General features: G+C 42.3%; 2 protein-coding genes across 6 annotated transcripts; one reads left to right on the top strand and one right to left on the bottom strand.

The window, feature by feature from the left end:
* Positions 1-518: 518 nt before the first annotated feature.
* Positions 519-10,059, bottom strand: RNF114 (ring finger protein 114). Of its 4 annotated transcripts, none has more exons than XM_088674622.1 (6): positions 9,840-10,059; positions 7,953-8,103; positions 5,541-5,647; positions 4,357-4,471; positions 3,611-3,718; positions 519-3,227 (listed from the first exon to the last, which is right to left on the bottom strand). In XM_088674622.1, the coding sequence occupies exons 1-6, from the start codon at positions 9,893-9,895 to the stop codon at positions 3,162-3,164; spliced, it is 603 nt and encodes a 200-aa protein (XP_088530748.1). In that variant the 5' UTR covers positions 9,896-10,059; the 3' UTR covers positions 519-3,161. The 4 variants fall into 4 exon arrangements, with proteins under 4 accessions (XP_088530748.1, XP_034978727.1, XP_088530749.1 ...); XM_035122836.3 differs by having other exon boundaries at positions 9,892-10,059; XM_088674623.1 differs by having other exon boundaries at positions 10,006-10,059.
* A 6,149-nt stretch (positions 10,060-16,208) lies between these two features.
* Positions 16,209-25,620, top strand: SPATA2 (spermatogenesis associated 2). 2 transcript variants are annotated; one of them, XM_035122839.3, is made up of 3 exons: positions 16,209-16,351; positions 19,647-20,070; positions 22,114-25,620. In XM_035122839.3, exons 2-3 carry the CDS (start codon positions 19,753-19,755, stop codon positions 23,350-23,352), a joined length of 1,557 nt encoding a protein of 518 aa, XP_034978730.3. In that variant the 5' UTR covers positions 16,209-16,351; positions 19,647-19,752; the 3' UTR covers positions 23,353-25,620. The 2 variants fall into 2 exon arrangements, with proteins under 2 accessions (XP_034978730.3, XP_034978729.3); XM_035122838.3 differs by having other exon boundaries at positions 19,644-20,070.
* Positions 25,621-27,216: the final 1,596 nt, after the last annotated feature.

Below are 27,216 nucleotides of genomic sequence, written 5' to 3'. Positions count from 1 at the left end.
TCAAAACATCTGGAGGCCCAAGGTTGAGGACCACTGATTTAGGAGATTAAATGAGCAAGGCAACATTTTACACTTAGAATAGGGCTTTTGTCAACATGATCAGACACTGACCAACATAAGCAAATTAGGACGGGATGAAGTTTCTTCAAAAAAGCACAGGTTAATTCAGTTTCTGTACCCCATATGTATTTAATCCTTTCCCTTCATATCCTGAAACTGTACGTGTCAGCAAGTCAAAGTGTTGATAAGATTTATTTTTGTCCACGGTATGAGTTGCACAAGGCTTCTCTCCCACTCCCCACAGCAGTGTGGAGGAGTTGCCAGGCTGAAGTTGGTTCAATAAAACTATGTTCCAAAATAAAATTCTGTGCTTGAGGATTTTCACTCTGCAGCAACAGAGGAAGCTGGTGTAAACCTAGAAGAGTAAGACTCAGGAGAGACTGAGCTTTGCTCATTACTGCTGTTCAAGTGACAGCCATTGGTGCTCCGCATAGCAAGGGACAAAATATTTCCATACATTAGTGTTTATCCTTTACATTTATTTACATTTTTTTTCATTTAAAAGCCAGAACAAGACAGATTTGACACTCTAAAATTTTTATTAACATTACTAGAAGTGCACTTAGAATTACAAGAACAAAAAAGACTTGATATGTTCATGGAGGATACCCAGGTTCCTATGAATTCCATAGGTGGATGGCAGAATGTTCCGACTGAATACTGAAAGGCAGTGGCCAAGATTCAAAGAGGTCCACACGCATGCAGAAGGCACTTCCGTGCATGTATGGACAGCCAGTTCTCCCTTCTGGCTACAGCAGGCATGGGGAATGTTAGACTCCAGCTCCCATCAGCCTCAGCCAGCATGGCCAATTAGGAGAGATGATGGGAACTGCAGTGCACCTGAAGGGTCACAGGCTCCCTATCCCTGTGCTACGGGCTTTCTATACCATACCGAACATTGTTTTGGTGTGTTTCCCAGACTTCATGTACTGCTTTGAAATGCAAAGACACACAAGAGCCTAGGGTGACAGGAGTGAACTTCATGAGCCGCAGAATACCAGATGCCCTCTTTGTATCTTGGCCACACTCACAAAAAAAATTAATGGTTCAGTGCAAAACTTTTAATATGGAATCAAAATCCTAGCAATCAAGGGTTTCAAGATAGAATTTTAGCATAGGACCAAGTGGTCTCCACACAGAGCACTTTCTAAAAGGTAGCACGAGCAGTTGGCAGTTAGACCACTTCAGCATAAAGGAACTAGTTTCAGATGTACCATTAAGTCAGTATTAGATCAAAGCCACAGGTTCTAAGAATCCATCTTTCAGCAGGCTGCAAACATACTTCAGACTCAGATTTTATCACTGCATGCCTGTTAGGCTAAATTATGTGTGCTGATTTACATAAATGGGTATTAGCTCTGGCGCTATAACCTCACATCGGTTTCGCTTATAATAATTAGTGCAAAAAGTTGTCGTTAAACACAGAACAAATGATCTGATTGTGTAACAGAAGTATAATCTAAGACAGCCTTTCCCAACCCTTGGGTCTCCGGATGTTATTGGACTACAGAACCCATCATCCCCAATGGCTGGGGCTGATGGAAGTTACAGTCCAACACCATCTGGGGACCCAAGGCTAGTAAAGGCTGAACTAAGGAATCTGGCCCAGTTCTCAAACTTGCTTCTAACAGTTAAATGCACTCTTATTTTTTGCACACAGAACATGACATCTGAATGTGCCACACAAGAGGATATTTACACATCCAGAAAAAGGAAAAGGTTAATCAGGACTAACATTTCAGACTCAACTACATGGCAGTACATTCTGAAGTGCTGATAACCTCTGGTAAATCACTTCACTGTAGCCCTATTCTCACTATATATTGACTAAATGTGATGGGGAAGTAGAATTACACCTGTAGGCCACATCATATGATCTCTGTGTATTCAGTAGAATGAGTTCCTAATAGGGTTTCTGACCTGGCAGATAAAGCCTGCAGAGCCCTGTTCTCCTATCCCATTCAACACAGAACCACCAGACACCACCCAACTTGTCAATCACCTGTTTAGTTAGTGTGTAAACAGCAAGCAAGAATAGGGCTAGGGGTTTTTGAGGTATCAAGAACTGATTTGAGAATCAGATCTTGTATACTATGTACCAAAATGAACCACAGCAGCCTAAGAATTCAAAATGTGGCTGTATGCTTACAATAGGTTAAGCACATTAACACTGCTGTGTCAGCATGGAAATTCTCACACATCCCTTCATAGCATTTGTTTTGGATATAGAAGTGCAGTTTTACATAAAGGGCAGTATTTCCAAAATGTTGCGTCTAAGAAACCAGCTGCTAAAGTTCAACCCTCTTGTTCTCAAATTGTTCCGAACTCTAGGCGCAGAGGTAGAAATATACAAGTTTGAGTTTAAGAGGCAAAAAATAAAACATTGTATTTGAATTCTTCTGTCTTCCCAAGCACCACACAAACACCATCATACTTCACATCTGAACTTTGCAAAGATGTCAAAAGATGGAGAAATTAAAAAAAAACAAACAAATTAAAGAAACAACCAATTCCCTCTAAACTCAAAGAAGCAGGTACTGTACAGCTGCTGAACACACACAAGAGCATATTGTGAAGTGAGAGAGAATTACTCACAACTGGGACTTGTGCGGTTGAATGGCTGGCATCAACTTTTGTAATTGTGGATTTGGAATAAAATCCACCATTTCTCTACAAAATCAAGAAATGGAAAGCCCATTTCTAACAGCTGAACCTAACAAACCAGGGCTTCTAGATTATCTAGAAAACCTAGTCTTCCGATGCTTGACCAATGTCTAAGAGAGCACAATAATTTGAAGAGGATGCTCACAGGGTAAAATTATTGCAAAGTTCTTGGTGATGTATAGGCCTTAGAAGTCAAAAGTGAAATAAAAAGCAGAGAATAATATTTAAGATTAACTGGAAGGAACAGAGATACCCTTGAGCAGGCAAACAGTAAAGGAGCAACCATTAGAAGAAGCCAAGTATGGAGACAGCAGGAACCAAAACTAAGAAAGGCTCTTCACTTTTAAGGATGCCAAAGAATCTTGAGGGAAATAGTGTCTGTGGTACATTTCCCCTAATGGAAGCCAAGTATTGAAGAGTTTTACTCCTTGCAATATTCACTGATCCCTCAAGGAACGTAACAGAACTTGGGCCACCGTGTCATCTTCATCAGCATTATAATCCTAAAAACAGGAGACAAGTGAGAATGTGTGTGATTAAACAGATTTTGCTCTTGTACCAGAACTGTTAAAGCCAATTTCCTTCTTTCACTTCTCATTTCTCCCACTACAGGATGTTAAGTGGTATAGGCACTAATTTCCAAGGGGTGCCCCCAGGATTTCCCTGAGTGCTCAGGGCCCAGTTGTGGCTTTGCTCAATTCTGTGTATGGGCTGATCTGTGAAGGGTCATCCCCCCTCCAAGGACAGCAACTAAATTAAACACCATTTCCTAGCTTTTTACATTAGAATAAGGCTGTCCAAAAAGACAAAGTTTAAAACAAGGTCTAAAGGTAAAGGTCTAGCATTTGGTAAATTCTGAAGAGGCTATTTCCTAGTTACTACTTACCACAAAAGTATCATAAGAAAATTGGTGTCGTCGTTGAAGATGTTCCATGAAGTTAGCACTTCTGTAGTTTGGATCACCCCATGGCATTGATGCACAAATTGGGCAAACCTGGAAAAGTTTGAAGTTTATCCAACCCACATTTCTTCCATTTCAAGTTTGGTGGGAGGTTTCCCCCCCCCCCCAATCTGAGCAGCATATATTCTAGATCTCACCCACTATTTTCTTTTGTCAAAGGCTTGTCCCAGGAAAACCCTTAGTAAGAAACCCAAAGAACAGAAGGGTAATTCTGTCCATACAAACTTATTAGTCACTGCCCCAAGCACAGCATTGTATTGCTGCAAAACCTAGAAATGGCTTTTCCAGAGGCATAAGGAAATGGTATGGGAAGAGTGGGAGGGAAAGAAAGTCTTGTAGGGCAAACAGAATTCTTCTGGGGATTCTTTGGCCACAAGCCAAATATCTTGATGCTTCCTAGTGTAAACTTGGGTTGGGCAACTCCTACTAACTGGAACAATCTTAAGTATTCAAAAACACCACTACAAACACCCAGCCATGTTAGTAGTTGCTAAAATAATTCAGGAATGGCAGAAAAAAAGTTTGTTAAGAAATTTTTAGCAAGTCATGCAGCACTGGGATACTAGCTACAATCAAAGTAATGCTATTTGTTCCTTCAAGGGAAAAAAAGCTTCATATTAAACAACCTATCAACCCACCCTGAACTACACTTTGAAAAGTAAAGCAATTACCACTCGCTTTGCATCCATGCTGTGATACTTTCGGCAGTGTTCTACCAGCCCTTCCTGTGCCAGATTTCTCTCATTGCAGTAAGGGCAAGGAAATGTGAACCTATTTGGAACACTCCTGTAGAAACAGATGGTTAAGGCCTTCACTTCTATGAAAGGTTACATAAATGCATGCAAAACTTCCAATTTTGTAGCAGCTTAACTTCATGTAGGAGAAGGCTCTTTGAGTAGCACACCAGAATGATTCAACAAAGCAGTGCAAGCTATTAGGCAGCACTACAACCTCTGAAGGGAAAAGCACACAGAATAGCTTATAATTAATGTTTGAGGCTTTCAAAATATGAAAGAAAAACCCTTTCTCATTTGGCACAAAGCAGCAACACTTTTCATGCTACAGATAACCTTTCAACATGTGGCTCTGAAGATGAACAGCAAACTAGATACAGTGGTACCTCGGTTTACAAACAGTCGTGTTTACAAACGATTTGGTTTATGAACTCCGCAAAACCGGAAGTAGTGTCCTGGTTTGCGAACTATACCTCGGTCTAAGAACAGAATCTGAACGGTGGAAGGGTACTGGCGGCGGGAGGACTCATTAAAGTGCACCTCAGTTTAACAGTTTCAGTTTAAGAATGGACTTCTGGAACGGATTACGTTCGTAAATCGAGGTACCACTGTAATAGGAAGTAGTTCTTGCCATCAACTACACATATGTACATGTGAACAATTGCTAGAGCTGCTTTGCATTAGCTAACAAACATTTGTCTGGACCTCAGTTGAGACTGCAAGTGAGGTGCCATATACTTAAGACCTCACCACAGTTCATTTAATCAAATTCCAAATAAGGCTTCCTTCCTTGGGAAGCTCAGCTGAACTTTGTAGCCTGTGGGTGAATGGTCATGACATATTTATTTCACCAGACCTTTCAATTGTCCACTCAGTGGACTCTCTCTCTTCCACTATGCAAATGTACCCTCCAAATAATTTAATCTCCTCACAGTGATACCATTTCAAACTATGAACAACCTTCAGGAAGGGCTCGGGTGGCAAAATTCAAGGGTCCCATTGCTTAAGTGGAGAAGACCTCCAAGGCCATTTGGTCAAGATACAGGAACCTCAGTTTTTACACCTATCTTATATATGAGCTTTCATTACAAGTAAGCAAATCACAACAGTTGAGAGGTTACCTGGTGTCCTGCGGTGGATCTTTAGTCACGGCTCTAACACCTTCCATTATATAATTCTGGTACTTCAAACAAGAAGCTGCATGATTACGCAGCTTTGAGAGGTACATCTGTACAGAATGAGAAAATAAAACATTTTCTTTAAAACAGTGTAGGTGTTTCAGACATGACATAAAAGTATGTTCCAAGGACTGCACAAAAGGGTTGTTGTGACAGGCTCTGGGTCAAAGAACACAGAGTTACACAAGGGACACATTGTACTAAGCTGATTTACCACTTTGCAGCAAGACTGCAGCATCTAGCCTATCCCTTACTGTTCTGTTAGCTGACACCTTGTTTATCCAGACACTGTTCTTATCTTTCATTCCCTGGAGATTAAACAGTCTACTGTTTCTCTTATGCCCCAAGTTAGTTAACTCTGTATAATACAACCAGCTAGAAAGAAATCAACTACAGTAGAACCTCTACTTACAACTGCCTCCACTCGTGGACGTTCCAAGTTGCGACCACGGCAAACCCGGAAGTAACCGGAGGGTTTGCCATCGTTCGTGCATGCGCAGGAGCTGTGATTGCGGGCAATCGCCGCCCGCGCCTGTGCACGACAGCGACCCATTTTGCCACAAGGACGGGCCTCCGGAACAGATTGTGGTCGTGAGTAGAGGTTCCACTGTAGCTTGCTTTAAGAACTGCACTGTGACAAGGTCACATGAACAGCACCAGGATATATGGATAGCATTAAAATTGTACTTGGGGACAACTTCTCTCCCCTCCAAAATTATAAAACAAACTCTGGTTTCAGAAAGCAGAGGTGGATGGAATTTAATATTTCCTATTGTGCTGTGACATTTCCCATATATAATGTTAGTCTCCAAACAAGTTTGTATTATCAACTGGACTTCTCCAGGCATTGAAAAAGTAGAGTTGCCAACATTTACCAATAAAAGCTTTTCTAAATATTCACAATATTGTATGGTATTTTATTTGTACTGAAAACACAAATTACAGGATTACTCTATGATTTCCATTTTATGAGTTCAGCTTGCTTGTCCAAACTACAATTGAACAAGAATTTTAATTTTGGTTTACCAGATCTAGAGAAGTCTATGACCTGACGATTTCTAGAATGGTAATGAATTTTTAACAGTCTCAGCTGGCAAATAGATCAAACTGAGCACAATATATTATGTGTGTGCATATATAGATAAGAGTACAGAATATGATACACTTGAGAGGCATTCAGTTTGAGACATGGAAAGTCAGATATTTTAAAAAGAGGACTTCAGTTTTACTTTCAACTTCAAACAATATAGACAAAAACCATTCTTACAAAAGAGCAAAGTATTTTAGATACTTTTAGATATTTTAGATACAACAGCTCTTCATTAATCCCCCCTTACATTCTCATTGTACTGTGAAGACTGACAATATAAAGGAGCACTCCCCAAGGTGGTGCCCTCCATATGTTTTGGGCAACAACATCCATCAACCTTGACCACTGGCCATGTTGCTTGGGTCTGATGGGAGCTGAAGTTGAAAACATTTGTAGGGCTTTGGGAAGATAAAAAATGCAATTCCATTCCTGACTTAATTTTGGCTCAGAACAGTCCCCAAACTATCAGACTTTGTTCAAGTTATCAGCAGTACATCCAAAATCCACTTTGTTAAGCCCCTTAAGGGGTTATGTAACCTTCACTACAAATCATAAACAACAAAGTGCATGGGGTCCATTGAAGCAATTATGGCATCAATTTCACAAAACAATTGTATGCTTTCATGAGAGCTACTTCTTATATTACAAAGAAATACTGAAAAGCTGCATGAAGGCTTGCCATGTATTCTCTTCACCACCTGCACTGTAATGTTGGCGTGCAGTCATGGGGTGGAATCCAAAGTAGTGCTAAGGCAATCATTCTGCTAGCACAAGGATTTATGCAAAAGAGCATTCTAGCCCCTACCCCCCCCCCCCCCAATAAAGCTGCTCCAGGTCCCTAACTCACTGGAGCAGATTTGGAGAGGGTACAGAATGGAAGAAGGGGTAGTCCTGTTGTGCAAGTGGAAATCCTTGCACTGACAGGACATGTTAATAGAATATTTCCCATGATCCCCTCCTGTGACAAGATCTGAACATTCTGGATTGCTTCCACTACTGACAGATCTCATTGCAGGAAACTGAAAGAACCATTTCCCATGCTCTAGTCGAGGCAAGGAAAAAAGTTTAAAAAAAACCACGTTACCCTGACCAGTTCTTTGAAAGACCTGAATAGCCTCTTCCCCACCACCATGAAATTCAGCAGGGCTTACCAGAATTTTGTTTTACACAAATCTGACAGTTATCAAGTGAGAAATCTAATGTGAAAATTTGCTTTTATCTAGATTCATGTTATATATAGGTAAACACAGGCCAGCTTTTCCTACTTTTTTATTGCAGCCATTGCAAGTAGTCTCTGTCATTTCAATTTGCTTTTCCAAGTCGAAAGCTCTGCTGCCGTGAGACAGGGTACTGCGGCAAACTCCACAAACTGGTTTTTTTGGCTTAAGACACTCCTGAATGCATGGTGTGCAAAAGCTAACATGAAAAAAAGACAGTATATTAACATTTGCATTGTACACAATCAGTCAAGGTGCCAATGCACCCCTTTCTTCTAACACCAAAAGAAATCACAAGCAGCACAGGACCTAGAAACCTATTATTACAATGTAATCTTGAAAAGGCAATAACTTACACTCAGTTATTTCTATAACTTACCTTAAAGTTACCTAGTTAACCGGTTAACAGCTTCCTGTTCCTTTTAAGAATGTCTCTTCTTGTATAAATTTGACTGCATAAGGAGCATAAAACCTGCTCCTCAAAGACCTTGTAAAACCATCATTAATGATAGCAGCATGAATCACTGATGAAGTTTACTTTTGATAACATGCAAGACAAAGTCACAAAAGCACACCACTGGCGAATAGTTAGCCACACCTTATATAAAAAGTGAATATTACTGCTATAAACTTCACTAAGCAGCTTTGTTAGCAATAGTAATCATACTTCTAGGTGCTATATACATAGCATCAAATTATGGCAAAATAAAAAGCACACAAAAGTAGTCGGGGACTATGGATTGCACCTGTCACAACCATTCACACTTCCAGTAAAAACAGGCAACATAATTGCTCAACAGGTGCAGTTTTGATTTCTTTCATTTATTCCTTTAGAACTGACGAAGGAAAAACAGATATAATGCATGCTACTACTGCAGGATGACAATATTTGTTTCATGTAAATGGTACAGGGCTACCCATTAAAAGCATTTCTGCAACCAAGTCTAAGCGTTATGGCTTCTGTGTTACATAGAAATGCATTTATGTGACCAAAGAAGTTCACACAACACAAGTAAGTTAACAGCAATATGTACCTATTAATAGATTGCAAAAGGTAACACTGCTGGGAGCGTGTGGCCATTTTCAGGGCAGGAAAAATTATATATGCTTGGCCACTAAAGCTCTTTTAAAGTTTGAAGTGCTAGCACCCCCATTTTCTTAACTGTTCTTAAGGCATGCTTAAGGTCGACCAATTTCTCATGCTGGTTCCTAAAATCCTTATATAGGCTACAATTTTTCCTTCTCTTATAATTAAGTACCTGTTCTTTTGCTTATAATTAATTACCTATCACTTATAATTGCCACTTAGTTCTTTTGTCTCCACCATTTCAACCCTGTGCTCTACCAGAAACACCAGCAATTTTCAACATATGACGCAAGATTTCGAGGTCCGCTTGGCACTGCCCTTAGCTAACAGGTGCGGGATTGGTGAAAGGAAGGGCGAGCCGCTTGTGCAGCAGCAACAGAGGAGGAGGAGCAAAAGCGAAACAGAAAGTGTAAACACTGCAAAGAACCCATGGAACCGAAAGCTATCCCTCTAAGTTGGAAAGAACCTACACGCCCCATTCATTTGCAAGCATCTCCGCTTTGCTGCAAAAGCGGAAGGCCGGCGGAGACCCGACCGCTTCCCAACACGTTAACACGGGAGCTGTTATGAACGGCCAAAACGGGAAACTCGGGTTTAAACACACACACCCCCAAAAAAAACACCCGTTTCCCACCGCCTTGGCGATTTAAACCCAGCCTCTGCCGCAGCCCAGAGCTTTGGTAAGGCAAGGCAAGGCGGTGCAGCTGGAGGAGGGAAAAGGCGAACAGAGCCGCGGCGGCCTCCTCCTCGCTGCGCTCCTGGCGAGCAAAGCGGCCCGTTCAGTTCTAACCGGCCTCCGCCCAAGAGCGGGCCCCCCAGCCCCTCGTTGCCATGGTTACCTCACCCACCCCTGCAGCCTCTTATCTCCGCTCCGGCCCCCGCGGCCTTTTCCGCACTCACACATGGCCGCAGGGCGCCCTCACGGGGCTCTCGAACACCTCCAGGCACACCGGGCAGGTGAAGCGGGACAGCGGGTCCAGCCGCCCAGTGGCGGCCGTTGCCCCCTCCGCGTACCGGGAGCTCGCCTCAGCCAGCGCCATCTTCTCCCACAGGCCACTTCCGAGAGCCTCTGCCGGCAGCGCGACGGCGACGCTTTAGCCAACAACCGGGAGGGGAGGGAGTAGGTGGAGACGGCGGCCTAAAAGGACCAGTGCCGCCCAGGCCACGCCCACCGGGGTCCGGGTTCGAATGCGCCTGCGCGGCCGTGGCGGCGACTTTCGTTTCGTCACAGGAGGCGTGGCCTCCCTTACAAGTTTTGGATTCTAGACCCAAAACTCAATGTTGTACAGGTACTGTGCTTGGGAGGCAGAGCTTTAGTTACTGCGTGGCAGAGACAGACTACAAAGTGCGCAAGATGACTTCTGCAGGCAGAAAAATAAAATAAAATAAATGAAGACACAAACTTGCGTTATTGTTATACATTTAATTATTTATACCCCACCTTTTCCCCCTGATGGACTCGAGGTGGCCTGCATTTACAACAAGGGACAGCTAAAAATATAGGAAAACGCAATCGCTAAAAAACCCAGTTTATAGGCACAGGTGCAAATATAAAGATAGCTGTTATAATGTAAATAGAAGCAGTTTGCATCTCGCTATCTCTTAAGCAGGGATAGCTCTGCTGACTTGAGCCTATGTAAATTCAAAATGGACATGTACCAAAGGTGAGATAAAGGACCGACTCTGGGGTTGCGGCGCTCATCTCGCATTATTTTACACTAGAATATAATTACTCTAATAAAGAAAGAATCTCCATGCATATAAGAGTTTTCACAGAATAAAGATAAGTTTGAGTTCCTCACTTGAAGCTCTATAAAGTTATATATTGTAACATCACAAATGGAAATAATTATTTAGCTGTTCACTGAGGGATTATTACTATAACTGAAATGTAACTGACATCAATTAAGATTATGGAACACAGTGATATAAGATCCGAAATGCACCCAAACCATCATGCGAGGAACCACTTTAACTAAAATGTATTAAATGCAAGTTAATTGGCATTTTGATAATTGTATAATTTGGGAATTGTTATTGTTATAATTTGGCTATTAGTGGGGGTTTATTGGAAAATTAAAGGGACGCGGGTGGCGCTGTGATCTAAACCACAGAGCCTAGGGCTTGCCGATCAGGTCGGCAGTTCGAATCCCCACGAGGGGGTGAGCTCCCGTTGCTCGGTCCCAGCTCCTGCCCACCTAGCAGTTCGAAAGCACATTAAAGTGCAAGTAGATAAATAGGTACTGCTCCGGCGAGAAGGTAAACAGCGTTTCCGTGTGCTCCTCTGGTTTGCCAGAAGCAGTTTAGTCATGCTGGCCACGTGACCTGGAAGCTATACACCGGCTCCCTCGGCCAGTAAAGCAAGATGAGCGCCGCAACCCCAGAATCGTCTGCGACTGCACCTAATGGTCAGGGGTCCCTTTACCTTTACTGGAAAACTAATTAAAAATTACTGTAATAAAAGAGTTTCCCTTTAGCTAGAACCCAGCCATACAATGTACTTGGCATAAGAATTGATCCCTGCTTTCTTGGGATTAGCAATTTAGGAACAAATGAGCTGTTACTATTAAGATTTTTGTGGTCAACTTGCTCTGCTTTACAAGGTCCTTGTATGACCAGCAGCAACTTTAAAATTGTGCAATAACACTGTATGCTTGGGGACACATTTTTCACTGGACTAGAATTTTTCATACATTGGTGACATACAGGAGATTGGTACCAAAGACAGACGCTGAAAGCTTGGAGTGGGAGGGGGGGGAATTAATCACCATGCAATATGGGGGGTTTTCTTTTTCCTTCAGTAACTGCGGATATTTGTCACTGTTGGCAGCAGGTCACCTTCTGATGATTTATGCTTTGATTCCATGCGTTGCTGCTTGAGGTGTGATATAAGGAACATAAGACAGTCGCACATCAGTTCATATATGAACAGAAGCGATGCGTAGGCTGTTCTGTGTTGCAGAGGCTAAGGGGGGAAATGCATCAAGGCTATTGAAGACAGCTTTCATATAAGCAGGATGGGAAAGAATAGTTCCAAAACACCACTGAAATAAGATATGGTAGTTGTGGGAGAACTTGAAAATGGGGTGTATAATTTCATTATTGTGCTTATAATTTAGGACCAAACAGCTTAACATCATTCAAATAGGAGGATGATAAAAGGAGGGGCTATGCATTGCAAGGTTTCCTGGAATCTGTGCTTGCTTCTAGACTGTCACTATTTTCAGGTGAGATTCAAGCACATACCAACATTGTATGCTGCACCATTTTAGTTCATTTGGTGTTCTTGCACAACAAAACTGCTTCTCCAGCAGAGAGGACCTTTTGGCGAAAAGGAAAGTAATGGGGAAATGCACTGGAAGGTATGGGATAGCACTTGCTTTGATATAATGAGCATTTATTTGCAGGGGGGTTAGATGGAATTAAGTGGCCAGTGTTGTGTAAATCTGCCAGCAACTGTGTCAGGAGAGATGCTCAACAAACAGGTTGCCTGGAAGCGCCCTGTGTGTGCAAGGCATCTCCATATACGGTGTGTGCAGAGGACACCCCCCCCCCCAGGTTGCAGGTGGCGTTGTGGTCTAAACCACTGAGCCTCTTGGGCTTGCCAATTGTAAGGTTGGCAGTTCGAATCTGTGTGACAGGGCGAGCTCCTGTTGCTGTGTCCCAGGTCCTGCCAACCTAGGAGTTCAAAAGCATAGTAAATACCGTAGGTACCGCTGCAGTGGGAAGGTAAACAGTGTTTCCGTACACTCAATGCATTCCAGCTTTGCAAAAACTCTTGGTGTGCAAAGCGAGGCCAATGAAGGGCAAAGCCTGGAGTTTACAGAGGCATGGAAGGTAGCATTCTATCCCCAGGCCTGAGATTCTCCACCCCTGAACGAGAGAACAGGTTGGAAAATGTATGATTATGCTAGCACCATAGATGTGAAATATGGTACTAGTTTCTGCTCTGGAAGGCAGATATTTACATTTAAAATCTTTGAAAATAACATTTAGTTAGAAGAAAAATGAATGGCAGGCTTGCCAAAGTAGGAAGTTTGTGGTGTGTGTGTTTGAACACAATGTAACTTTGGAGCCAAATGTTTCTCCTGATGTCCAAGCGACATCTCTTAACTAGCTGAATTAGAAAATGGAAAGGCGTGGATTGCATGCTGGTGACAGGTGGCTTCTGTTCTTTTCATAGAACTGTGCTCACACAGCACTTACGGTAGTATGTTAACTGCACATGCTGACAAGGGGAAAAGATTTATCCAGTTTCACTTTCCCAAATAAATAAATGCATCCTTTTTCTTAGAAACTGAAACTTGAGAGTCAAGCTCTCAGGGCTGAAGGCAAAAGTTCAATCTCTGAAGCTGTTGATAGTGCATTCTTTGCCTGGCTGTGTGAGCTTTCACCAGCAGGTTTCATCAAGTGCATTACAGACATTCCAGCAAGCCTGTTAAATCAGCTCAGTTGTCCCCCTCTTCTTGTGTATACTACAGGCTGTGCTCCTGCTCGCTTTGCTCACCAGCCACACCCACCTTGTCATCCCCAGCCCTCTGGCCCCTGTCACTGCCCCCCCCAAATAACCCCGTAGACCACCCCCTTTCCACCTCTGGCTTCTACTGCAGCAGAGAGTTGAAGAGTCAGTCCACTTGCCATCTCACACAGCGTCCTTGGTTCTCCTAATGGTCCATCACCCAGGCCATCACCTCCAACACAGGAAACCAGCCTGAATAATATTTTAACACTTGCAGGGACCAGGAGGTATAAGGATATCTCATATAGCCTACTCCCCCTCCCAATAATGCTGCATCCAAGGGGAAAACTAGAAATATTTATGAGCCTTGTTCAGGTTTTGCAAAAGGATGTGGGTGGGAAAAGCCTACTTTGAATATAATTCATAGTGTGGAACATAATTAGCACTAACTAAGGGATGCTGAAAAACTAAGGCTATCTGATTATTAGGGAGCCAAAAGGAAAACATTATGGTTCATGTTAGCGGAATGTATGCACTGATATGGGCTTAAAATCTACCTTCAGGCAGCACATGAAGGAAGAGAGGTTTGCTCAGCCTGACTGTTGAAGCAGGCACTTCTTACAGCATTTGTTTAAAATCTTCTTTTCCCCTCAAGGGAAACGTTTAAAAACAGAGAAAGTTGCTAGGAAGTAAGTAACCATACAGCCAGCAGGCAGGATAGAGTGGGTTTGCTGACATTAGCTACAGGGTTGGAGGATGTGAGCATGTTGTACTTATTATGTTATTGGTCATGTGTGGTTTGGAGGCTTTTGTACAGAAGGAAAATTTAATGAATGCTGTTTTCTTCTTCACTGAAGTCCAAAGCTACTGAGGAAAAAATATTGACCTTTTTAAGAATAGGGCTATTCTTCTCTGTCTTCTTTCAATACAAGATGTTGGATGGAGTTAAAAATTAATGACATAGCTGAATTTCATTGATGTGATTGAGTTTTAATTATCGCGAAACAAATGTATTCTACTAGTTCCCTGGAGTGGACTGATGGCTCTGAGCCACCACAGATTAACTGCAATGTACTGGTGGTGGAACTTCCAGATTCTGAACTGAAAATGTTTTGTTGGAATTCCCCTCTGGATTCACACACCCTGCCTCATGCCACCCCATCCATATTCTACTTAAATGTCTGGCCTTTGATTTTTGGAAGCCATCAGATTCAAGGAACGATTGAATCAAATAACTTTTTTTGGGGGGGGGAGCCCTCCATTCACCCCAAGAGAAACCCAACAATTACCAAACATAGTGTGGTACTGCATTAGATGAGTGTGTAGGGAGGGGGCTGCGTATGTAAGAAAGCAATGGGGTGCCCTAGCTGCTTAGCAGACTGTCTGCCTGCCCTACTGCAGGCAGTAACAATTTGTTACAGTTCCCACTGCCTAGCCAAAATCCATTTAAGATATCTTGCTCATAAGTGCATTGATGCAATGCAACAGCATAGCTGCTGGGCTTTGGAGGGGATCCCGAGCCTTTACATTGTTTATGACGTCACACACGTGCAGGGAACGCTAATCTCCCGCTGATCCCGACGTTTCCATCGACTTAAGAAAAGCCCTTCTCTCCCCTCCCCACCCCTCCCCTTCTTCCTTATCTTTGCAGCTGCCAGAATCACCACTTGACGGACGTGTTCCCGGAGTAAGAAACTGGCAAGAGCGAAAGGCGGAGCGGGGAAGGTGAGTAAGTACCATGCTGCTACTGAGGATTTAAATATTTATTACCGGTATTTAAATAAAAAATAAAAAGCTAAAGACACAGAATTCGACGCATGCTAGAAAAAACGTTAGAGCGACTCATAGATTGGGGAGGAAAGATCCCAAAAGAGCCTAACGCCTCCAACCCCGCTGTGGAAGCTAGAATTAGAAATAAACGGAGGAATCGGTATATTTTTACATGGCTGCGGTTAGGTGGCGGGCATAGTTGCCTTCCCGCCTCCAAACAGAAGAAAAAGGGGGAAAGCAGAATATTGTGCTCATTTCAAACTTAGGTTGTAGCTTACTTTCTTTTTAAAAATGTCTTTTCTGCCCAATTTGTGGCTCTCTCCCGAGGCATTCCGTGTACAGCATGTTAACGCTGAGGGTAGTTTGGATCCTCAGCCTCCCTTTATACAGTACAACCCACCGCTGTCTGGCGTCGCACGCACACAAAAGCACAGCCCACTTAATCACTTATTTACTTCACTTCTTGATCGTTATAAAACACACACACCCCAAACAAAAAAATCCTCAAAGCGGGTGATGAAAGGATTAAAAAAACACCTAGAATCGAGGAGAAAACTCCGCAACCCTCACTTCGCAAACATACAAAGAACTAAAACGGATTAAAATTACCTCCGCTTCCTAAGCGCTTTTTAAACCAAACAACGTTTTTAAGCGGAGCACCGCGGAAGCCACCGCCCTCCGCGTCGTTCTCAAGAGGCAGGGAGTTCCGCAGCGCCCCAAATGGCAAATGGCCCGAGTTTTCTCAAATGCTCCGCCGCAGCCCAATCCTCTTTTGCGGTTTTATGGGGAGGGGAGAGAGAGAGAAAAAGAACGCGGGGCAGATTTTATTATTTTTAAGGCCCATGCGGACCCTCCGTGGGGGACGCGCACAGAGAGAGAGGAGGTTGAGACATGAGTCGCGCTCATTTCCGGTTTCCGGTTGGGAGGCGGGGCCCGGAGGGGGCAAAGAAGAGAGAGTGACAGGAAGTTGCGCGTCCGGGTCACGAGCGACTTCCTGGCTGGCTAAAGTGGCGGCGGCGGCGGCGGTTGCAGGTCTGTGGTCCAGGGTGGGAGGCGAGGAGGAGGAGCAGTTGCTGCCGCCGCCAGCACCGCCGGGTTCTCGTGTTGCGCGTCTCGAGGGCAGAAGAGTCGGTGGGTACCGCTTCGCGACAGCGAGTGGGAGGTGGGGGGGTTGGGGGCCGAAGGAGGACTGGAGGGGGCCCCTCAGGCGACCCCCGGCTGTGGTGGCGAAGGGGAAGGCGGCGGCGGCGGGTGAGGTGGGGGTTGTCTTCCTACCTCGTCCGTACTCCCCCCCCCACCTTCCCGGGGTCCCTTCTCGTACTTGGCGAAGGGAGCCTGTGAAGATTTCCGAGGTCTTCGTTCGTTCGCAGTCCCTTCTCTCTCTCACACACACCCGCCCAGTTGAGGAAGGAGCTAGGGACAGATGGTCACCCCCTGCAGTTGCATTTTTTTACTCTGGCATTCCTCCTAGGTTTAAGGACCTCTTTAAATCTATATATGGTCCAGCCCCCCTATATATATTGGGGGTAGAAGCTGGTCTTTAAGGTGCTGCTGGAAGGGATTTTTAAATTTTGTTTCCCGCTCCCCTGTGTACAAGCCACACAAAGGGTGCCTCTGTTCTGAGCGCTGTTTTGGCCTTGCACCTTGGAAGCAGCTTAGTCTCCGGCTGATGGAGAATCCTGGCCTAAAGTAAGGAGCAAGCTGGTGCTTTCTCTCTGGGATTGCATTCCATGCCTGGCTAAGGAGGTTAAGTTGTGCAAGGGAACAGAGGCCTATTTGTAGCTGGGGCTCACATCCATTGTAAGGACCGTGACCTTTGCAGGGTTGGTTGTGTTTTTTTAACCCCCTTGGGGATGGGGACCATTCTTCAGGAGTGAGGATCACCTTGCAGTTCTTTTCAAAATAGCTTGAGGGTGTTGATTGGTCACTTCATTGTTAGGCACTGACTTTCTTCTGGAAGAATTAAGTAATACGCCGGGGCACAGGTCTTGTGATGTGCAAAGTTTCCAAAGATTATTCTCTTGGTGTTTTTTAATTCCTCTTTCTTTGTCTTTTTTATATTATTTGGGACAGTTTTCTGTTGGGGGACATCCATATATATTCAGCTCATGGTCTACAACAGGCATCCCCAAACTTCGGCCCTCCAGATGTTTTGGACTACAATTCCCATCATCCCTGACCACTGGTCCTGTTAGCTAGGGATCATGGGAGTTGTAGGCCAAAACATCTGGAGGGCCGCAGTTTGGGGATGCCTGGTCTACAATCTAAATGAAATTTAGAAAAGGGTGTACAATAGTCTTAGAAAGTGAGGGACACAAAACTATACTAGTAATAAAGTGGGAATTTTCAAGGCTTTCCACCTGTATTTTATTTACAGATTCTGCATGCTTAAGTGTTTGGCAAAGGAGTTAGAAGCTAACGCCCTGATAACAGCGTTCTGCATTGTAGTAGTCTAGAAGAGATAAGCCTGAGACTGGAGAAAGCACAGGTGCCTGGCTCAGTAAGAATGGCTTCTGGGAGCTGAAAACTTTGTCTGGTGTGATGTTGGGCTAAATTCTAGGAACTGAAAATACATTTTCAAAAATCTGTCTTGTCTGTAAGCTTCCAGAAATAAAACATTTAATACCCATTTAACTTTACACAGTGAATATGCCTCCTGCAAACTGCTTTCAGTTTAGTCTCTGCGGAGTCAGGGCTCTGGCATAAAGGTGCCAGTAAGCTGCTTTGCAGGAACTGAACATATACAGATGGTAAGTCATAATTAAAATGGAAAAGAGATGCAAATATTACACATTTTTTCCAAAAGAATTTAGTTGATTCCAACACTTCTTAGTCTAGTGTTGCAAGCTGCAATTCTACCTAGAACTACATCCCAGTGAACTCGGTGGGATTTTTTCTATAGAGGAGTGTGCCTCACATCACAGGGTAAAGCTCCTTCAGAACCACTGGTAGACAAAGCTGAACAATTTGGCATTTGATCAGGTACTATGTGGAACTACTTTTTCTTATTCGCAATAATGTTAATTTTCCCATATGATTGGTTTCTAAGTTGTGGATGATTTTACATAAGCAGGAAAATTGTTGTAGGAGTTGACTGTTCAACTACACCAGCCTGCATTTTATTAACCATTAAAGAAGAAAAATGCCTAGTGTAGAATTCAGCTTATCCCATGTAGAGGGCTGAGTTGCATCCTTTTTCGTCATTTATTACTTGGGTGATGAATTTGAACAGCAGAATGTCACATTGCAGTAAGATTACATCAAGTTCTCTAGCTAAAGCAACCTACCAAACAAAACTTTCTCTAGGCTTTATAGAATTGACTTATCAGTTCTGATCCCTAACCCAGTGAAACACCATTAACACTTGGTTGCTAAAAACCTGGCAAGATAAAATTCCTCCCAAATGTTCAGAGAGTTTTACATATACCACACCAGTAATCCTTATAACAACCATTTAAGGTAAGTGGGGTTTCCCCCCATGTTGCACATCCAGCGATGAGACCAAGCACGAGAGTTTCTTGCCTAGGGCCACCTAAGTAAGTACATAGTAGAAGGCACAATTCTACTATGGAGGCTTTCTGATTCACAGCTCTGTCCCTAGGCCAGTATGCTACAGTAGCAGTCATTGTTGGTTTTGTTTTGGGGCCCCCTTTCTTTCCTTTCTTTTTTTCTTTTTTCCCCTTTAATCCGTTCCTCCTCCTGGTTCCTTTTATTTTTTTGTATAAATTCCTTGTGAGACACTTGCCTCATAGTTTCCCCAAGACTTATTAATTCACAACTACAAAAAGAAGTTGGGAAAGGTCCACAAATGGGCAACCAAAATTATTAAAGGGATGAAGCCGCTCCCCTATGGGGAAAGTTTGCAGCATTTGGGACTTGTTAGTTTTCGGAAAATACAAGTAAAATATGTGATAGAGATGTTGATGCTAATTATGCATGTGTGGAGAAAGTGGAAGTTTCTCTGTCTCATAACACAAGAATTTGTGAACATCTCAGGAAACTAAACATTGGAAGATTCATGAAAGGTAAAAGGATACTTCACACAGTGCATAGTTGAACTGAAATTCACTCGCTTCCAGAGGAGGCAGTGATGGCTATGAACTTGGATGGCTTTAAAAGAGGGTTAGACAAGTTTGTGGAGGGTAAGGCTATCAGTGGTTGCTAGCCATGATGGCTATGTTCTGCTGCCACAATGAGAGGCAGCATGTCTCTTAACACCAGCTTCTGGGAATTGCAGATGGACAGAGCGCTGTTGCACTCACATCTTTATAAGCTCCCCACAGGCATCTGGTTGGCCACTGTGAGAACAAAATGCTAGACTACATTGGCCTTGATTCAGCAGGCTCTTAAAATAGTAAAGTAGGGTGAGAGATGACAGATTTTAGTAGTAATGGTAAATGATTTGTGTCTTCTTTTCTTTCAGAAGACTCTGCAGCTCTATCTTACATTGCCTCCTCCTCCCCAGCCTGCCTCACTGTAGCCATGAAAGAGATGAGGTAGCCGCCCTTGAGCGTGCTAGAATCTAACTTCAGATGGATGCAAAATATAAAGACGATATATTTAGGAAGTATGTACAGTTTCATGAATCCAAACTGAACACCTCTGACAAGAAGCAGCACTCAGTTAGTGATGAGTGTCTACAAGTGACAGCTTCAACCTTACTCTGTTTTCCCAAGATTGATCCCTTCCACAGATTTCGGCTGATAAAATTTTATGAGATAGTTGAAAATTCACTTAGGTCCTTGAAATCTTCAAGTTTGCGTTCACTCCAAAAAGCATTTGGTGTTTTGGAATCAGTTGGAGTTAATCTTTTTCTTTACCCTTGGAAGAAGGAATTCAAAAATATAAAGGTAAGAGTGTGCAAATATGTCATTCTTTTGTAATCTAAATATTTGTGCTTTCAACTCTTAAAAGGGCATTGTTCTATCTGTGAGGTGGTGTGTAGCGCTCAAATTTATTCCAAAGAATAAAAAATAAATGCAAGGTGAAAGTCTGGTTGCTTTTATAAATGCCTGTTGGGCAGTTGTGCCCAGACTTCATGTCCTTTGTTCAGACCAGTTAATCTTTATTGTAATTTGGGGTGCAAAGTAGATTGTCACCTGGAATCTCGATTCAAGAAAGCTTACCCAGTGAGCTTCAGTTGGGTTGGAATTTGGCTTTAAGTTTAATTACTACAACCCTGATTTCTACATTCAACCTTGCCAATTCCTATCCTCGAGTTCAGTGAATATTTTCATTGCATTTTATTTTAGAATCACCTCATTATTCTAAATGAATAACTTCAGTGCAATTCCTCAATGTACATTTCTCACCCACTTCCCTAGTGGTCTCCAAAAAAGAAAAGTTCAGTCATGAAATGTAAAGTTAGAAAGAATAAATAATAAGAGTTTGGTATTCGTCTCTTTCTATCCACCCCCCAGGAAAGTGTTATTCTAGCCTGAATGTTCAATTCTGTGCACTAATAGTTTCTTAATAGTATAGATGGTGTATCCCTGTATGGTAGGAAGCCTAAAGTTCAGCTACTATATTTACAGCATGAGCTGGGAAAATCTTGATCCATCAGATGATGTTGGACTATAGCTCCCATCAACCATTGCCACAGGAATGATGGGAGTTGTGACCCTTCAGATGTTGGACCACAAGTTCCTCATTCTGATTTACATGGTAGAAAAATCCTCTACACCTGACCCATTGGATTCCTGTAGCCTTGATGCTGGTGTTCAAGAAGATGAATCGTACACAGCCATTTACAGGGCTTGTGTATATAAATCTGGTTGTTGCTTCCCATAATCTAAGCTAATGTATAAATTGCTTTTCTAGTCCTAGTAACAGAGTTTTAGATCCTGATGCCAATTTATTCTCTGTATCTCCCCTTCCTTTTAAAAATACCTTCCCGTGTTCAGAGCAGTTAAGGATTCTCTAGCAATACATTACTGGTCATGATTCTAGCAAATATATCGACACCAAAACATTACTACAGTTTAACTATAAATCTTTACAATTTCACTGACTGGTTTTAGCAAAACATGCATTTTCTGTACTCATTCCATCATTTCAGTACCTTCATGATTTCTTAGGTACCAAAAATATCCAGTTGTCCCACCCCATTACACCTGATAGTTATCTTTGGTAGATTAAAACAAAGTATACTATCATGGTAGACGGGAGAACGTTTGACTTAAGAATACCTTTGGGGTCACAGTTTCACCTTCTGCCTGGTTTAATCTTTACTGGAGCATCATACTTAACTGTAGAAGCTGAATCAGAGAGCAGATGGTATGGTAAAATTCTCTAGGTGAATGTATTGTCACGGTGGTATTCATCTATTGGGTCCTGTCAACACAAGGATTTCTGCTTGCACAACAGAACTTTCCCTGCCTGCTCCAAATCTGCTATGGAAGGTTGGGAATCCCTAGAACATATTCAGGGGGTACACAGAGGGAGGAAAGACCTGTTGCACAAGCAGGATTCCTTATGCTGACAGTACCACAATGTAGCCCTGCTATGGATGCAACCAATTAATTTGCCTTAGTGTGCTCGTGGATTGTGCATAGAATTATTCTGAATTTTAGCCCCAAACCCTGCTTTTTGAAAGTGTATGACCCCTCATGTGGTTAAAACCAGTGCTTCCCCCCCAAAAAGTTTAGGGGTACTGTACTCTCATTTTGACTCAAGAAAATCACAATTTTATAGTTCAAATTGGGGAAAATAAAGACAGTAAACGGAAAAAAGTACAAAGATTTACAAAATGTTTAGTGGTATGCATCCCCCTGCGTCCCCCCCAGAAAAAAAGCACTGGTTGTAACATATCTACACTATTTCAGAATTACATCTGAGCACTTAGTTGAATACTGTACTATGTTTACCATTTTCTCTCTCTTTCCCATCTTCAGACTTACACAGGACCTTTTGTTTATTATGTAAAGTCTACAATACCAGATGAGGATATAAGACAGATACTTAACTCAATGGGATACATCCAAGAACTTGGAACTATGTATAAACTCAAAGACATGGTTGATACCCTCCAGGTCAAGATGGTATCATTTGAACTTTTCTTGGCCAAATTAGAGTGTGAACAATTGATTGAAATTCATTTGCAAGTGAAAGATAAAGGTTATACAGAACTTGATATTGTAAATGAAAGAAAGAATAGCAGTGATGTCCGAGGCTGCTCAGATGCCTTGAAGCGTCGTGCAGAATGCAAAGAAAATCTAAACACTTCCATGTCACGAATGGTACTTCAGAAATCTGCAAGTGAGAGAGGTTGTAAAGATTACTTCAAACCCAAAGTTAGCAAAGCTTCTAAATCAGTGGATGCCTATGATAGTTACTTGGAAAATAAGAAGCCACCTTTGATGACATCCTTGAGTCTCAGAAAAGAACCCATTTTGGTTGATACTGAAGATGACATTAAAGATGAAATAATTCGTCCTTCGCCATCCCTCCTTGCCATGTCAAGTTCTCCGCATGGGTGTTCTGATGAATATTTGCCAGTTTCATCCCATACCAATGGCATATTAAGAACGGGTATTCCATACAGTACTTACTATTCCCCTCAAGACGATTTAGATTTATATACTGACTCTGATTCTAGAAGTATGTTCAAGAGACAAGAACCCCCTAAACATGATGTATGGCTGCTAAAGAACGATGCCAATCCGACTTACCATAAACGTACACATCTAGCCAAAGATACCACTTCCCTTAAGTGCCAAAACTGTGGATTATCTTGCGGCACCTCCATTTGCCAAAAGTGCGACAACTTGCTCATCTGCAGGCAGGAATATCCACCAATGAAGCAGAGCAGCTATTCACTCAAAACTCTTGGAAGTGAAGGCATATCTTCTGGGTCGGTGATAAGGGAGAAGCCTCAGTACATGTTGCAGACTCAAGAGCGAGTGTCTCAGTACAGTTCAAAATCGAAGCCTTCAGGCTCTTCACGCTGTGGATTTTGCAACAGACCAGGAGCTACAAACACATGCACTTTTTGTTCAAAAGTTTCCTGCGATTCTTGCCTCACTGCTTACTATTATGATCCCTGCTGTCGAAAAAGTGAGCTTCATAGGTTCTTGCCAAACAATCAGTTAAACTATAAATCAAACCAGCTACCACACATGGTTTATAGATAGACCTTTATTTTTATCTTTTGGTTTTTTGGAAATCTTATGATTTGGGACAAAAGGGCTAAAAACACAAAACATTCTGACGTTGCTAGAAGTATCCTACTGACCTCTTAGGAGAAATAAAAATGTAGACATGCCCTAACATTGGACATATACATCTTAACATAGTGCCAGTCTTCAATGATGTGACTTTACTAATGTTGTCTATTCAATAGTTGACACTGCTGCTACTGTTTTAGGTGAATCTTAGCTGCTTTTCTGTTCTAGATGGGAGAGAGGAGCATTTTTTTTTCTTTTTAGAAGCAGGCAAGCATTGCAATTCATTTTTTTCTAAAGAGACATCACATGTCTGTGCTTTGTGGCTATCACACTGCCTCATCCACATAACAGCACCAGAGTAGTAACTAGAAAGATGACCAAGAAACTAAGAACAGCATTTTCAGTGAATTGTGAAATTGTCTGTTTTGGTAACTTGCACGGAATATTCCTTTGTGTTTGCCAAAAAAGTGATTATTTTTTTTAAAGGGAAATTAATAGCATTACTTAAGCTCCAAAAGGCAAAAGCACCATTGCATCTATTCCTTGTGTCTCTTCTACTTTTCCTTCACCATCTCAAGCATATAAAATCAAATTCTAAACTGAATATTTGCTTTATTTTCCGGTGTTGCCAATACACCTTTACGTGTGTGGTTGTTTTTTTAACTGTTCTAGTATTAAGAAGTGAATCAGTATGTGTTACGTTACGCCTGGAGTGTTCCCAATGAATTATGATCAGATTCACCTTCTGTTGCACATGTATCAAATCCAGTTCTTTCTATTGTAAATAGGTGATTTGGAAGCAGATTATTTTTTAATAAATATATTCAGTATGTTGTGGTTTTTAAAATATATATATATATATAAGGTCCTGTAAATGAAGTCTCTGGGTTATTTTTTCAGGTAACATTATTTTTCCTTGTACTGTATTTCACCTACAGCTTATTACAGCTGTTGTGATAGACAGGTGTCCCTCAAATCCATTAGTCTCTCTGCTTCTTTCACCTGGTTTGAAATTCTGCCTCTGGAGCTTTGTCACTTGGCTCCAACCGTTTCATGCAGAAGTGAAGCTTTCCCTCCTGTAATGATTTTTAGCCACAACAAGGATGTAGAAGATTCAGCTATGCATACATGCTTTCTCCCATCCATGCTCAGGGGAGTGTGTTTGCATAAAGTACACAGCCACAGCACACTAGAAATAATGATTGTTAAAATAACAGGGATTGCACCATTCCCAGCCAAGTGAAATTTCTTAAGCCACAAAGGATATCAAACTGTCCTTTTTTATAATTCACCCTTTATGTTTAATTGCTATGCCTTTGCATTGAGTTTTGAACTTTGTGGCAGATTACATTTGACCTTAAAACTGTTGATTTTTAAGAGTGTGGTTGTTGATTCTAAGACTTGCAGTCCTTTCACCCTTTCTGTGACAGAAGCTTACATGAACAGCCAGTGTGTGGCGGGGTTGGGGGTGGCAGAAACATAAAGAGATTAAACACATTGTAGATTTGGTGAAATTATTTTGTTGTGATTGAGCATCAAATACACTGTCTCACATAATCTTTCTGGAATGTTGCCAACAGCAAAGCGTTACCAAGAAAAGAATCCATGGTTGAGAAAAGTAGAAATGAGATTATTTTGATGGCATACTACTGCATTCAGCATTTTATTTTCTTTGCAGGCAAGTATTATCTTGCTGACTGGGGAGGTCCACGTAAAATCATTGTTTAAGTGAATGATGAAGGTTTTCACAATCTTAGATGGTTTTTTTTAGAAGCATATATTCATAGACTTGTAGATAAAATGTGTATATAATGCCAAATTTAAAATAATTTTCCTCTTTCTAAAGTATCGGCCTGTAGAGTTCATTTTGATGTGTTCCGTTTCTGCTCAGCCTCTTCCAAGTACCATGCCTGTCTTTACTTGGCTGCTATACTGTACAGCTTCTAGTTCCTCTCTTGTTCAGGTTCCATACTGCTACTCACATGACACTAAATGAAGAAAAACTGTGATGCCACGTAATTTATACAGTGAACCTAGCAGGGACTAATATTGCTTTAAAAAGAAAAGAAAGAAAGAAAAAGAAACAGTCCTGTGTACATATTTGTCATGGAAAACCTGTGGTATTTAACAGTGTTAAATTGCAAGTGATACCATGCAAACTATACTTTTATGTGTATCTTACTGTATGAGGTTGCTGTGATTGAGACAGTAAAATATATGTTAATTTAAAATGCAGCTGCTTGGCATCTGATTTGTTAAACACCTGAATTTCTGTGTTATGATCTGTAAAGAAGCACATCGCTCTCCTAAAAGCTTGATTTTTTTGGGGGGGGGAGTGGGGATTTAAACACTGAGCTCATTTGTGTGGAGGGATTGTAACACGTAATGGCCAACCGCTTCACAATCCAGGTTATGCTTTCCCTCACCACAGTCTGAGGTTGTGTCATTAATCCTATTTTCAGCTAAAGATTGAAGATTTTTGATGCCCCTCCCTACCTCCCAGCAAAGCCAGCCCCATGGTATTTGAACCTAGACAGGAGAGGGGATTCTCCTAATAAGCACTAGCAGTGGAAATCCTATGCAAGGATTTATACTAGTGAAATGGGGTTTTCTTCCATCCCCTCCCCATGTGTCCCCTGGAACGGGTTTGGGGTGGGGAGGTCAAGAGAACACCCAGAACATGCTGTGGGAGAAGAGGGGGCATTGTTCCATTGGGCAAGCTGCAATGTGTGATGTTTAATCCCACCTCAGATATTTTTGCCCTTCAGTTCCCATCCTCTCTGAAAATAGATCATGGTGGCTGAGGCTGATGGGAGTTGGAGTCTTAACAGCATTTGGAAGGCCACGGCTCCCCACTCTTCTGTTAAAGCTTACATTTGCAGCAATATGAGCTGGAAACATAGAAAGGGTGAACGTTTGAGCATATGGAGTTCTGTGGTGAATAGCAAAGGGTTTTGTTTTATTTTCTCTATGACGCTTGTCAGGAGCTGGAGTCAAGCATAATAGATCAGCAAGTTAACTCTTCAGTGAAGTTAACTCTTTAAAGAAGCCAAAACAGGTATTGGGCCAATGAAGCATTTACAAGGACTGAAGACCTTCCCACCACTCCCCAAGGCTCGTCTTCTCCAGGGTCTTTCCCAGGCAGTTGAAGACTTGTCTGTGCACAACCAGTAGCTGCTCTGCCCTTTTCATTTCTCTGTGTGTTCTAGGAGACCAATGGGGAGGGAAGCTAGTCTCAGCTGGAAGGGGAGACTCCCTGGCTTCTTTAGCTGCCTACCTCACTGCTGCCTCTTTGTCTGCAGCTCCCATCCCTAACCATTGGCCATGCTAGCTAGTGCTGATGGGAACTGGAGTCCACGGCAGCTGGAGGGGACCTGATTCAGTCTAACACCCTGTTTCATGTAGGAAAGCTATTTGTTGTCCTATTAAAGTAAAGCATAGCTTTACGTTTTAAGACATCTATTAATACAGAACAGGAAATGCAACCACAGAATTGGGCACCTCACAGCCAGCCACAGCCGGACATGAAGCTGCTTTATCTATCTGCTTGTAACATTGCGTGGTGCAGCTGAAAACGTCGGTTTGATGTAAGAGTTTTTATCTAGTCCCCAAATGAATGTTTGGCACAGGCCTCACAGCATTCAAGGATGCTCTGTAGGTGTGAGCCATGGATTTGGCCCAGATGGGTGAGATTCAGCTGTGTTGAGCTGGCATGTGCAACCTAGCTGACAGCTACCGTGTTTCTCTGAAAATAAGACACCGTCTTAAATTTATTTTTCCTCCAAAAAAACCCACTATGGCTTATTTTCAGGGGATGTCTTTTTTTTTTTT

This window comes from Zootoca vivipara, chromosome 7 (assembly GCF_965207765.1).
Source record: "Zootoca vivipara chromosome 7, rZooViv2.hap1.1, whole genome shotgun sequence".
Lineage (NCBI taxonomy): Eukaryota > Metazoa > Chordata > Lepidosauria > Squamata > Lacertidae > Zootoca > Zootoca vivipara.
The sequence above is the reverse complement of the archived record's forward strand: the minus strand, read 5'-3'. Positions and strand labels throughout refer to the sequence as shown.

Bases quoted from the DNA above. Each gene is read 5' to 3' on its own strand.
- RNF114 (XM_035122836.3), bottom strand. From the start codon at position 10,031: ATGGCGCTGGCTGAGGCGAGCTCCCGGTACGCGGAGGGGGCAACGGCC. The intron at 4,472-5,540 runs GTAACCTCTCAA...CTGTTTCTACAG, and splicing joins GATCCACCGCAGGACACCAG to GAGTGTTCCAAATAGGTTCA. The intron at 3,228-3,610 runs GTAAGTAGTAAC...TCCTGTTTTTAG, and splicing joins TTTCTTATGATACTTTTGTG to GATTATAATGCTGATGAAGA.
- SPATA2 (XM_035122839.3), top strand. From the start codon at position 19,753: ATGGATGCAAAATATAAAGACGATATATTTAGGAAGTATGTACAGTTT. The intron at 20,071-22,113 runs GTAAGAGTGTGC...TCCCATCTTCAG, and splicing joins AGGAATTCAAAAATATAAAG to ACTTACACAGGACCTTTTGT.